The sequence below is a fragment of the Annulohypoxylon truncatum genome (assembly GCF_022578515.1).
Source record: "Annulohypoxylon truncatum strain CBS 140777 unplaced genomic scaffold F4807scaffold_2, whole genome shotgun sequence".
Taxonomy (NCBI): domain Eukaryota; kingdom Fungi; phylum Ascomycota; class Sordariomycetes; order Xylariales; family Hypoxylaceae; genus Annulohypoxylon; species Annulohypoxylon truncatum.
Genome location: NW_025953788.1, coordinates 1,191,347 through 1,204,119, shown reverse-complemented (window position 1 = coordinate 1,204,119; position 12,773 = coordinate 1,191,347). Strand labels below are relative to the sequence as shown.

Sequence of the window (12,773 nt, the reverse complement as noted above, 5' to 3'; positions counted from 1 at the left end):
CTGTCAATTTCCTGGTTTCGACAAATAATTTGCTTATTTCATTATCACTCTTATGTGGTGCGCATGTAGTCGAGATAGTTATTTGGAATTCACCATTCTAATTGTTTTCTAGGCTGACCTGAACAAGGCCACTAAATATAGTCAAGCAGATCACTTTTTAGACCCTGCCGCTTTTCCAAAGTTTCCTAGCATGGCCTTGGTAGGCCGCCCTCGCAGCTATAAATCCTACAATGCCTACTATCATTCCCAGCGCGCAGAACACCTTAAGCCACACATAAGGATCCCGGCCGTTCCTATCCCCGGCATCAGCCAACAAGCCGGCCACAGGCTGGGCGATGAGCACCGACGGCGCGATGACGAGGTACACGGCGCCTAGGTACAGCCCAAGCTTGCTCATGTCCGGACAGACCTGAGCTATAAGCGTAGGTACCATAGACACAAAGGTTCCGGAGCCGAAGCCATAGAGCGCCGCGAAGACGATGCGTCCGGCCTTGAACGGCGCCGCTATCCACACGCATAAGACGAGCACGATGGAGAAGAAGGTGAACGCGATGGTGGTGTTGAAGCGCCCGTAACGGTCGCCGAGCCAACCGGGCATGACCCTGCCTACGGTGCTAGTTATCAGAGTTAATTAGATCCTGTGTGAAGCGGAGGTGAGCCAACATACCTTGTGGCACTCAAGATAACGAGTAAGTTGTTGGCGGATTGCTGGCCGTCGCCGGCGTCTTGGGCCTCGACCACAATGAAGTTGTAGGGGATAAAGACTCCTAGAAAGTAGAAGAAGCAGGCAATGGCGAGAGTAAGAACTGGACCGGACCGGAGAAGCGACACCGGTACAAATTGAGATACACGGAAGGGCGCTGGAGAAGAGACTGCTTCCTGCGGCCGGCGCGACGTGGTAGCGATGGCTATGACCAACAACACAAAGTAGGTCAGGGCGACCGCGCGCATGGTCCAGGAGAAACCGATGTGATCGAATAGTACGGGGATAACGGCGGTGCCAATCACAGCGCCCAAGGCGCTCCCAGCACTGACGAGGCCGAGCGCAAGCCCCCTCCGAGCTTTGAACCAGGTACCGACGGCGGTAGTGCCAGCAACGAAGATGGCGCCGGTGCCCATGGCGCTCACGATGCTCTGGGCGGCGAAGAACTGGCCATAGGTACGGCAATTGGCGACGCCGAGCAGACCACCCACATGCAGGACGGTGCCGATGATCAGGATCACGGTAGGACCGAGACGGTCGAATAGGCCGCCGAAGATGGGCACGCCTAGAAAGAGTAGGAAGGTCTCGGCCGAGGTGATCCAGCCCACGTCGCTGGCGTTGTAGTCGCGTAGCTGGTGCGTGCTGTAGTACGCCTGGAACACGCCAATACACGTGATCCAACCAAACGATACGAACAGGCAGGCAAATCCACCGACCACAGCTAGCCAACCACGTGGCGATGTATCGAGAGGAGGAAGGCGATTTAGGGCGGGATCGATGTTGTGAGCAGGTCTAGAATTGCATTGATGTAAATCGGCGGGCATACCAGCAGCCTTCTCGGCATCACGCACCTCACTAGACATGACTGGATTCAAAGGCGTTGACGGGTCGAATTCGCAGCCATTACCAGTGAGTTGGTTAGCATATAGAGTGGCAGGCAGTCACATGTGGTTTGTGTTTAGTGTACGGATTTTAAAGTCGCGACCCGATCCGGGGTGCATGGGCGGAAGTGGCTCTATGCGTGTGTGCGGCGCATATGTTGCGGCGTCGCGCTCGGCTCGCGCCCATAACCCCGTCCAACACGCTCAAATAAGGGAGATAGGTAAAAGGGACCCGAGTACTTGAGACCTGCTACACGGACAATCGGGAATCGTTACACAAAATCCGTGCCCGAAAGTCTCCTAAATGCGGCCACCCTTCTGGGCGCCATTGTAGGCTGTCCTATTGAAGATTATCAAAATATTGTTGTGTGGGGGAGACTTCCAAGTCACGAAAACACATTGATGGTCCTTTCATCATTATTATTACCCGTGTAACATACGGTAAGACAAGGTGCGAGAATGAACCCTTGTTTGCGACGGTTATACAAGTAACTCTATAGACGATGTATTAGTTGATGTTCTGAGAATTCGGGATTGCGATGTCTTCCTAGGATGGAGCAACCGTTAGGGTGTCACGTGAATCATGCCCCGCCCGGACGTCTGAATAAGGTTGCCAAAGGGATAAGGAACAAAAAGCTTCAACTCGGTTGTTCCCGCTTTTACGTAAGCGTTGTGTGTGGGAGGGGTTGAATTTCTCCCCAACGAAATTGGATTGATTCACTCCCTTCCTCTTACCTTTTACTCATTACAAACCGGAGTAACCTGGACTCTCTGCCTCTATCGCGAAAACGACTTCTACGGACCAAGATATTCATGAGATCTACAGACATCTTTCAAGCTTGGGACGATTTCACAACTACCCAAGGATTGCAATAGTAACCAGGCTTATGTCACAGCTCAGGTCACGTTGCTAGTAATTTAATCTTAACATCGAAATGGGAATTTGACGAGGTTAGTCTTTTAAACAGGTTATACGTACTGCTATAATACAATCGTAACAAGGCCCTTATATACTACCGAAAAATGCCCGTTCATTCATATCGACCCGAACCCGCATCATGAAATGAATTTTACTCATATATCCCATAGATCTTCGTGAATTTGCCGGAATAAGTATCCGGTAGTAAGGTATTGAATGTAAGCTAGCCTTATAATTGGTGGCGAGGGGGTTGTTCTCGGCTATTGGGACGTGCATGATATACTCCATGCTGACAGAGTGTAAGACGGGAGTCACATTCTGCTCAGCTTAGGTCATCTTGTCCGGAGACAGGAGATGATTCTCGGATGGCATGCCGGATGACAGCGTAATCACTTAGCGCTGTTCATGAGAAGGCAAACTTATAGACGGATCCACAGGTCCTATGTCTGTTGTGGCAGTGTCCTAAAACCGGGTTATGTTAGGGTTGCCACGTTCTAGATCCGGCGGAGCGCGGACTGTCTCCATGGTGAAGGTATTTGTCCTCAATATCTTGTTTTCCTCCCCAAACGAAACCAGATTCTGAGAATCCGAGCTCACTTTATGTTGGTAAACCCCTCCCCACTTGTGTGATGGACCGGTAGAGATTTTCCCGGATCTAGATCCCTTCGACAGTGAAATGGATCGGAAATATGACTTGGCTGATTCTGGTAGGTGGTGTCTAAGGAATGCCGGCAGCAGCATTAGACAGGAGCAGATAAGACCGACGTTTATCTCCAGTGTGCTAGACGGCTTGTTAGATCCTGAGCATGACTTCATGGTTTTTCTAGGGGTACCTACGCCCACACCGAAACCTTAGCGATATTGTAAGTGGAATCTAAATCGCTCTGTAGAAGTGGTGTCATTCCTAGGCGCACGAGACTGGCTGCGCAACCACTGGAAATAGGGGTATCAGTATGTGTAACCACCCACTAGAGCCACGCATGACTTACAAAATACCAATTCCAAAAACGGCACCGAGTCTTATCTTTCGCCTTGGGCCCATGTTCAAGCCCCAGAGGAGAGGAATAGGAAGAATAAGGACATAAAGATCCACAAACGCGTTCCACGCGCCAGAAAGGTAGCTCACCGGAGCTGGAGACGAGCAGTGACCCGGAATGGAGTCATCCCACGCCTTTTCAACTGGGAAGCAGAAGAAGATAATGGCAAGCAAGATAGCCACACCCATGAGCGTAACGACAATGATCCCCCCGTTAACGAACCACTTCGCCGTTTTCTGTAGATTGAATATGCGGCGGTACAGGAAAAGGAGACTGAGTTTGATAATCGTGGTTGCCGCGAAGTACATCTGTGCCGCAATAGTTTGGTACTAAGTAGGGCTTCGTTAGCACTACCTATCCTTCGATTATATCGCGAACATCTCGGAAGCTAACCTTCAAAGCCGGAATAAGCCAAATTACTGGCTCATCCCATATGTGACGACCAATTCCCCAGTGGAAGCCTTTGATCGAATTAGCAAAATGGTGTAAGGGCGGAATGATAAGTGCATCAGCATACATGTAAGTATTAGGCCTGAATACGTCGCCGTCGCTGCCTATTCTGACGGTTAGTTCGCAATTCTGGTGGTCAGATTTCGGTAGGGACTTGCGTATGCTAAGAGACAGAGGTCTAGAGTTCACAAGTATCAGCCATCGTTATGTTCAAGTCAAATGTTTAAACCCAGGTAGGTGGTAGACTCACAATCATCCACGCCAAGACTAACTCGAGAAACTCGCAGGCGCGTGTATATTCGCATAATGACTGATAAGGTGCTTAGAGTGAGGAAGACGGTGTGGATCGCGATGTTCCCGGCCATCTGGTTCTCGGGATTGACGAAGTTGACCTCGACGCCCTCCGGGGGCGGCACAACTCCTTGCGACCACTGTGATGACATGATGGCGTTGGTTCTTGGAAAGTTACGATGCGAACAAGCAACGGAGAATAGGACTCTTGGATTTGACGACGGGCTAAGGTGGGACAAATATTATGAGAACGAACGGCAACTAAACAGTATTACGGTAGCCACTCGAGGACAATCCGATCAGGAAGCATTACTGATTTGGGCCGACACTTTTAGATCTCCACCCCTCCATCACGACTATGGGGTTGCAACGCAGGCTTACGCCGCTCGCGACCCTTACGACCCTTCAGACTAGAAAGGCATGTGGTTGCAATGCATGCTTCCTCCAACGTAAGCCGAGGCGAAGGATTGGCTTTAATACCACGGAAATATGCACTCAAAAGGGGCGTAAAACCGTTTGAAATCGAAGTTTTCCCATTGTTCTACACGCGCTATACCACAATAAGCCACGTGTTGAAGTCTTACTGAGATGGTCGTATGCATGTACCCGATAACTAGGTAGGCTGGGTGGAATCTTGGTGAAGAAGTTATAGTTTATAACTTATAGTCGTATTAAGCTATATGAGCTAGTGCAATAGGGCGAAACAAAGAACCCCTACCCCCCAGACTAGGTCTTAATATATTCTCCTATTGAATCCACCCGAATCTCACCCCACAATCACCCACTTGAGGGGCCTCCCCAAGTAAAAAATTGTCAGCTGAAGGTGAATATTCCCTCGCTTATGCAATATAATATAAAATCATGAGATTCGTCGATAAGTCGTTCCAAAGGTCTTGCTTATCGGTACCGAGTCGAAAGTCTCACAAGCGGTGCCACCTTATCCCACGCGACAGAGGTGATTTTCATTTTGATTAAATGCCACAGAGTTGTAAAGTTTGGGACGATACCTAATCTTGCAATCTATGTACATAATACCTATGCACAATGCCACCAACGTCTGATATCGAATGCTTCTATGCCGCATTCGATCCCTTCTTACCCACAGACTCTTGCTAGTGCTTTAGCCCCCTTTTCTTGGCACTTCATCTCTACGCCCTGGATCTTGGTAACGTTAGCGAACGAATGCACGTATGCCTTTCGTATCTAGTTTCGCCGTCGCGACCATGAAGTCGTGGACTTGTCTCACGTCGCTCTCGTCCGTCTCGAAGAGCTCTAACTTAGGTCCGTTAGGGCGAAAAAGTACCGCCAAGGCATATGTTATTTCGGCCATTGCTAGACTAGAATAGGAAAATCAAAAGTGTCAGTGGGCCGGAAGCGGTCTAGGTGAAGAAGTCTAAAGGAACCTTACTGTAGTCCGAGACAGTTCCTAGAACCCCGAGCAAACGGCACATAGTTCCTGTTCATTGCCGGGGTAACCTCTCCAAGCCACCGTTCAGGGATAAATTCGAACGGCGACTCATACACGGAAGGATCCGTATGCATGAGATATGACGACATCCCTACCGGCACCTACGAAACGATTTTAGTGTGGGTTTCTTCCGAAAAGATATTCAGGGGTTGCTGGTACTTACCCCTATCGGGATAGTATAGTCCTTATACTGAATAGGGACATCGGGCGAGATCCGGGGCAGTCTGTGCATGACTCCATAACTGATACTGATTTCCAGATCTCAGCATCACTTATCAGCCCGAGTGGGGACGATCGAAATCTTACCGAAGCGATTCCTTTATGATGGCCTGCAGCAAAACAAGCTTTTCGAGCTCTGCCCACGTCGGGACGTATTGGGGCCATCTGTCCATGAGATCTCGGAGCTCTGCCTCCACACCTTGTCTCAGATGGGGCCGAGATAAGATGTAGAAAGACGCAACGCCGATAGTTCGCCCGCTAGTCCAGGTCCCCCCGGCAAGGATCAGCTGTGCTTCCATCACAAGACGACTCTCCGTTTTCTCGGATTCCGGCATATCGCTGTTGACAACGTGGTGGAATAACGACGAAACATTCTCATCTTTCACGGTGTCCGTTGTGAGAACTTTACGAATATTCTCCCTTGCTTTCTGTCTTATGAATTAATCTTCAAAATAATCTACTTAGGTAGGTAGGTATTTGAGCATTGCCGGATTTTACTAACCTGTCTCAACTTGCGAATTCCTTGACCGCGGGGATATAGCCATACGAACACGTCTTCCGGCAGGTAACTCATCATCCTGCTGCGATGTTAGGTAATTACCTATGCTTGACGATAACAAACATTAGCTTACCAGACAAGTAATGGGAATGCGGTGGCCACTGGTATAGAGCGTATGATCATAAGCATAGCATTAAACCTAGACTTTCATTTAGCAATCACTCAGTAGTATTATGCACATAGAAGCAGCGTACCAATCCGGGGAGAAATTCGCTTCGTTCAGGAAACGGTCGCGGCGGTCTTTAGTGTCGAGGCACATTCTGCCGACAACATCGCCTGCGTACGCGGAGAAAGCATGGTCTAGTCGGATCACTTGGTTCGTCCCAGAGAACTCCCTAAGCCGTGACTCCAGGTGCAGAGCTACCTCTGCGATAACCGGTAGCAAGCGATGGATCCCCAATTTGGAGAAAAATGGCTCTAGGGCCTTTCGCCTTATACGATGAAGGTCATGCTCCTTTGTAAATAGATGGGAATCTAAATGACACTATTAATAACTACTACCTGTATCACGATATCTATCTAGGGATGGTTGCAAACCTTCAAAGCCAATACCCTTGCCAAAGGCATCGTAATGATCAGTTCGCCGTCTATTCTCCGTGACGTATAATTCATTATAGAAATCAGGGTCATTTATAGAAAGTTCATCTGGATTGACGCGAACTATGGGACCTAGAAGAGGGCGTTAGCGGATTCTCTAAGTCATGAAGGAAGGGATGAATTCACCATATTTCTTGTGCATCTTTTCAATCTCGAATACATATTTGCCGTAACACCACACTTGGTAGTAGAACTCATACCAGCCAGTAGCGGCGGCGATTTTGGGTCCAGGGAAGCGAGCAAGGGGTGAGAAATAGAGACGATATATAACGAGGGAAGCGAACCAAACAATTTGGGCCAACAATAATGTTGCTACCACCCTGATTGGGAAGCTATCGTAATCTTGCAGCGCCATCCAGTCTCTCGGTAGCGAGGTGTTATATGTATGTTTCGAATTAGAATGATGAGTGGGTAACCTGCATTAACAGTATAACAGCTCAAAACGGCCCCCAGAGATGTTGGTGAGTAGGTAATTTGGAGGGTATGGGCTTTGAAGTTTTGGGGGCGTCGTAAGAGGCGCACTGTCTTACCTAACCAGGTTTTCCTTCACAAATAGGAGACTTCTCTTCATAAGATTACTCAGATTATATCTTCCTTCACAACTTTGAATCAACGCACTGTTTGGCACATGGATCTGGCCACTTTAATAGCTAGCCTGAGAACGTGACAGAAGACGTTACACATAGTCCAATATAGAGTGCCTGCGCAAGCACATGTGAGAGCGGCCCGCAAAATGTCAGTAATGTCATATTGCATCGCGGGTAGAGATAATGCATCTTTTCGGCCCAAGATTCCTCTTTGAGGGCTGCGGCCCCTGCCGTACTCACCAAGCTAGGACCGAAGGAGTATCTCTGCATTGCCGAGTCTAGAGTCCCACACCGCTGATCACCCGAGGAACATATTGCACTTTTCTGGTTGGCTGGAATAAGAAGTGTTGGACATCTGAAATGCTGTCGTTAATATGGAGAGCCCTAGCAAGGTTGTTCAGGTTTTTCGACTCCCCTCATATATTTTACCTACCCAACCCGATCGGCTCTGGCAATAAGAGTAACCATGCGTTAGTCGGATACCTGGAGAGTCCTGCCCTCGTATGGGGTAAATCTGACTTCAAACATGGAGTTCCGCTATTCCAGAGAGGTCGATCCGACTGTCTACGAGACAGATGGTCTTGACTACGGTATTCCGCTACGTATGCATAACGACCAATCCGAGGAAATCAAAGGAACTCTGCGTGCTCAACGGGACTGGACGAAATACATCCAACCTGTTATGGGCTACAATGGAGGGCTCGGTGATCCCTATAGCTTCATGTGCGTGACCGTTCCGGAATGCCTGCCGGACAGGCTCGAGATCATTTCCTACGCCAACGAATATGCCTTTCTCTATGACGGTAATTGTCTAACATATCTTGACAATTGAACATAGGAAGCTAACTTGAAAGCAGATTGGATGGAAAGCTTTGACTTGAAAAAGGATCTAGGAGAGAACGGTGGGTTTCTGGAAACCTTTGGGGCTAGCGCTCTTGAAGGCAAAATCGACGCCAAAACTCGTCCCGAGAAGCGCCTTCAATTGCAGCTTCTCTCTGAGATGATGGCCAAAGACCCAGAGCGGGCCATCACTACGATGAAGGCATGGGCAGGATTTGTCCAATCTGCGTCGAAGACGAGATCTTCGCCATTTGAGACATTGGATCAATATATGCCAGCACGAGCTATTGATGCCGGCGAAGGGTGAGTTCAAGTCAGCCCGAAAAACATCAGTTGATGAATCCTCACACTTCTAGTATCTGGTTCGGTACCCTGACTTTTGGTATGGGCTTAACTATCCCGGATGACGAACTTGACTTATGCATGAAGCTCGCTAGACCGGCCTACATAGCTTTAGGCTTGGTTAATGATCTCTATTCATGGGAAAAGGAACGTGCTGCATCCGTCCAGGCGGGGCATGACTATGTTTTTAACGCTATTTGGGTTATTATGAAAGAGAGGTCTGTAGGAGAAGAGGAAGCGAAGAAGATATGCCACGAGGAGACTATCAAGGCCATTTCAACGTACTGCCAGACATTGGAGGAGAGGAGAAACGACTTTACCTTGTCTCAAGACCTCCGGACGTACCTCGAAGCTGTGCTGCTGAGTTATATCGGGAATCTCGTCTGGAGCATCTATTGTCCTCGATATCGGGATTTCTGAGTGGTGGGAATAGAGCATCTGTCATGTTGCCGTCGGAAGTCGGGTGTACGTAGCCGCTTCAGATTACCGGCATGTAGTTCCGAATTGTCAGTCAGCATTTTCCCTTTTCAGGGGTATGTGCGAATTATCGTTGCCAACGACTAAGTCTTCAAGGACTAAAGGATCACATAAATTTCCGAACCACACGCCACCCTTCGTTCTTTTCTGTTGAAGAGCCGGGACTAGCGATGACCAGTTGTGGTCGTAAGCATGCAAAGATGCGGCGTGTGGCGAGACTAATACGACGTGCCGAGGTGACTAATCAAGGGGTGGAGGTGGTCAGGGTTATTGGTGGTCTCTTCTCGGCTCTTAGATAAGCGATGGTCTTTGAGTGCTTATAAGAATCTAGCCTTGAGGAATAATCTCCGACGATCTTTAGATTAGCGTTATCCCCTTGTTAAAACTAGGGTGGCAGGGGAGTTGAGGTTATTTCGCTATGTTATATGACTAGGTAGGTATACTAAGGTAGGCTAAAATAACGTTAGTAACGATAGTGGCCATGAAGGGAGGTCGATTATACTATGTAAAACCCTATTACATAGCTAGTCAAACGGTTGGGTCGTATAGGTTGGTAACCAAGACCCTGAAGCCGGTACGGCCTGGTTTGGTGGTTGGTGATTTACGACGTCTCTTGTTGTCGTCAGCCTGGTGTTACACAAAATAAATTGAATGCATCCGTGACATGTCTAGACTCTTCCTTGCCATTGGTCGTTGATGCACGTGAAGAAGACGATTGTGGATACGTCGACTGATCTGTGGCCTGGTTAGCCTCATATAGAGGCATTATTCGATGATCTCTTTCTAGGAAGCGAAAATTGCCAAGCCACTTCATATGGAAATGCGAAATGTGAAATGCACGATTTGAGCAGACTGGGTTCTTGGAAACCATGAGCTAGTGCATTAGAAGGGTTACAGTTGCAACATGTAGGAGTGTTTATCTTGCCTAGCATGGCAAAGTATCATTGGGACTGGAGAAAGGCGGTTTTAGGATTCTCTGGTGTCCAAGGTAAGCGCTCGGTATATGTGGGAAGGAAGAAAAGCCCAATTCAAGGCTCACCTAAGCGAAAGGGTTGGTGTTAAAAGGAACAGGTTTCATTGGCCATTATGTTCGACCTATTATAGTACGCTATTCTGACTCCGCCCTTTCGAACTGCTGCTGCACTGCAACTACAGGGGCACTGAGGGGTGAACGGAGAAAAGAAACGAATTGGGGGCCATGCATATAAATACCTTGTAATTACAAATAGGGGTAATATTTCTAACCAGATCGTGATGATATCTCTCTAGAAAGCAATATTCAGAAAATAGACATAATCATAACCCTTCCATCAATTTATACGATTGCGCCATGCCTATCCCTAGGCAAGTACCAAGTATGCTTACATTGCAACGGTCGCATGTCCGGAGGAATCCTTCCAACATAATAATAACACCAACGTCCCGTCCCCTCGGCCGTTTAATCAACGAAAACCTCATAGCTAGGTCCTAGGATCTAATACTTTTCCACCAGCCACCATGGGAGGGGTCGCGTCTATACCTACTGATCCTTCTAAGAAGGTTCAGGTCATATCGGCGGGTTACTCGCGAACTGGGACTGTGTCCATGTCCTTAGCCTTAGAAAAGCTAGTCGATGGGCCTGTACTCCACGGAGGCACCCAGATTCTAGTTCGAGACGATGGTAAGCCTGGCAATGGCGGCAATCCTATCTCCTATGGCTAACATCTTCAAGATTACTGTTCAACATGGATCAAGGCATACGAGGCAAGGGAAGCCGGCGACAAGGAGCTAACTCTGAAGCTTGTCAGAAAGGCGACCGCCGGTTTCGTGGCAACTGCAGATCTACCGCCGTCTGACTTTATGCCTGAGATGATGGAACTGTATCCTGACGCAAAAGTTGTGTTGGTCCGAAGGGATCCGGAGAAGTGGTGGAACAGCATCGCAACTCTGACTAGCAGAACTACGCCATGGTGGCTTGGTGCTGTTCTCGCCCCTATCCCTGGATGGAGGTACCTTGCCAAATTCGCAAGTGTATACAGTCGTTCAACTTTACGACTTGCCGGCCTGGATAATAAGGATGCTAGCCCAACCGACCTTATTGAAAAGGGCGGCCCTCGTAAGTTTGAGTCACTGCGGTTTCTCTAGTTAGCTGCTAACAATTCTGCACCAATAGACATCCTTACAGCTCATAATGATAGAGTCAGATCACTTGTCCCTAAGGAGCAGCTTTTAGAAATGGACTTGGGTCAGGGTTGGGAGCCACTATGTGCATTCTTAGGAGTCCCCATTCCCGATGAACCGTTCCCTAGAGCAAATGATGCTAAAGCAGCAGATGAGTACGCTACCAAAGTCCTTCTCGGCGTCTTAAAAGCCTGGGTTGGTATCTTCTCCACTATCGGACTTACTGCATATTCCGCAAACTGGCTATGGAAGAATAAGTTTTCTTGAGATCGCCTCTGCAGATACTATCCCTGGCATAAGAATGGTTCTTTTTAGACGCTATCCTGGGATTCGAGACATGTCAAAATGCATGAAACTCGATCTAAGATCTACTAGTTACTCCAAGGATTTGTTTAGCGTGGGGTAGTTAATGCCGACAGTGACATTGATTTATTATTACGCAAGCGAAAGGCTAGGAATTGTATCGGCCTATGAACTGTATCATGTTAGTCGGAAGCTCGTTCGGCGTTTAAAGCAGCTTTTATACAACGACCTTTACACGTGTATCCTAGGAATGTTAAGTAACATGTAACATAGGTAGATTCCGGTCGGTGTACCTATCTAACTAGATTGGTCCTTCAATTGCATTATAATATGAGTTTTCCGTTTGGGTTGTAAATATGATACACCGGTTTCTAGTAGATACCTATGCTTGAAAATAATGTAAATGAGTTCTGTCACATTAGGTAAATAAAAACTCTGGCACCACCAATTTAGATGAATCGCTACCTACCTACCTACATAGGTAACGATAACTTTTTGCGTTTTAACGAAAAACTACAGATCCCGATGGAAAGTGGGACAGCAACAACAACATATACCCAAAATATTATAAACTTAATACCCATGATAGTAGCTCATAAACAAGGGCGGCAATGGTAAATTGCTGTTACGAGGCAGAACTAAGGAGAAAGGAAACGACGGCATTTTTACGCGAGGAACTCTGAACTCCCCTGCCTAGGGACTATGGTATACACTATACATACAGAAAAAGCCCTCCAGGGCTGTCTATTCTGCTGTAAAGCCCAGACACCAATAAGTTTCCCTGAAACTGTCAGTAGACGTACTACGTAGTTATGCGTAGAGTGAATGCAAAGGAGCAGCGAAGCTGCTGTTAGTATGGGGGGTTGGGGGTTTTGGTTAAGGGTATTGAATAACGCCACTCTTCTCACAATCTAAGGGAGACGAAACCTTATATACAACG

The 12,773-nt window shown here is 47.9% G+C and overlaps 5 protein-coding genes across 5 annotated transcripts; 2 read left to right on the top strand and 3 right to left on the bottom strand.

Moving 5' to 3' along the window:
- Positions 1-66: 66 nt before the first annotated feature.
- Positions 67-2,124, bottom strand: F4807DRAFT_407591 (MFS general substrate transporter). Its single transcript, XM_047996389.1, has 2 exons — positions 668-2,124; positions 67-614 (listed from the first exon to the last, which is right to left on the bottom strand). Exons 1-2 carry the CDS (start codon positions 1,564-1,566, stop codon positions 158-160), a joined length of 1,356 nt encoding a protein of 451 aa, XP_047858857.1. The 5' UTR covers positions 1,567-2,124; the 3' UTR covers positions 67-157.
- Positions 2,125-2,965: 841 nt separating this feature from the next.
- F4807DRAFT_468252 (uncharacterized protein) lies at positions 2,966-5,136 on the bottom strand (the record flags this gene model as incomplete). Its single annotated transcript, XM_048002583.1, has 7 exons — positions 4,241-5,136; positions 4,149-4,168; positions 4,058-4,094; positions 3,934-4,001; positions 3,493-3,869; positions 3,341-3,436; positions 2,966-3,284 (listed from the first exon to the last, which is right to left on the bottom strand). Exons 1-7 carry the CDS (start codon positions 4,431-4,433, stop codon positions 2,966-2,968), a joined length of 1,110 nt encoding a protein of 369 aa, XP_047858856.1. The 5' UTR covers positions 4,434-5,136.
- A 316-nt stretch (positions 5,137-5,452) lies between these two features.
- Positions 5,453-7,479, bottom strand: F4807DRAFT_455976 (cytochrome P450; the record flags this gene model as incomplete). The annotated part of the gene is made up of 9 exons (XM_048000809.1): positions 5,453-5,618; positions 5,690-5,850; positions 5,913-5,997; positions 6,056-6,396; positions 6,471-6,546; positions 6,601-6,666; positions 6,722-7,001; positions 7,065-7,196; positions 7,251-7,479. 9 exons carry the CDS (start codon positions 7,477-7,479, stop codon positions 5,453-5,455), a joined length of 1,536 nt encoding a protein of 511 aa, XP_047858855.1.
- Positions 7,480-8,067: 588 nt separating this feature from the next.
- F4807DRAFT_122206 (fusicoccadiene synthase) lies at positions 8,068-9,653 on the top strand. The gene is made up of 3 exons (XM_047992903.1): positions 8,068-8,514; positions 8,569-8,854; positions 8,908-9,653. Exons 1-3 carry the CDS (start codon positions 8,238-8,240, stop codon positions 9,311-9,313), a joined length of 969 nt encoding a protein of 322 aa, XP_047858854.1. The 5' UTR covers positions 8,068-8,237; the 3' UTR covers positions 9,314-9,653.
- Positions 9,654-10,626: 973 nt separating this feature from the next.
- On the top strand, positions 10,627-12,276 carry F4807DRAFT_407566 (P-loop containing nucleoside triphosphate hydrolase protein). Its single transcript, XM_047996388.1, has 3 exons — positions 10,627-11,030; positions 11,082-11,465; positions 11,523-12,276. Exons 1-3 carry the CDS (start codon positions 10,868-10,870, stop codon positions 11,795-11,797), a joined length of 822 nt encoding a protein of 273 aa, XP_047858853.1. The 5' UTR covers positions 10,627-10,867; the 3' UTR covers positions 11,798-12,276.
- Positions 12,277-12,773: the final 497 nt, after the last annotated feature.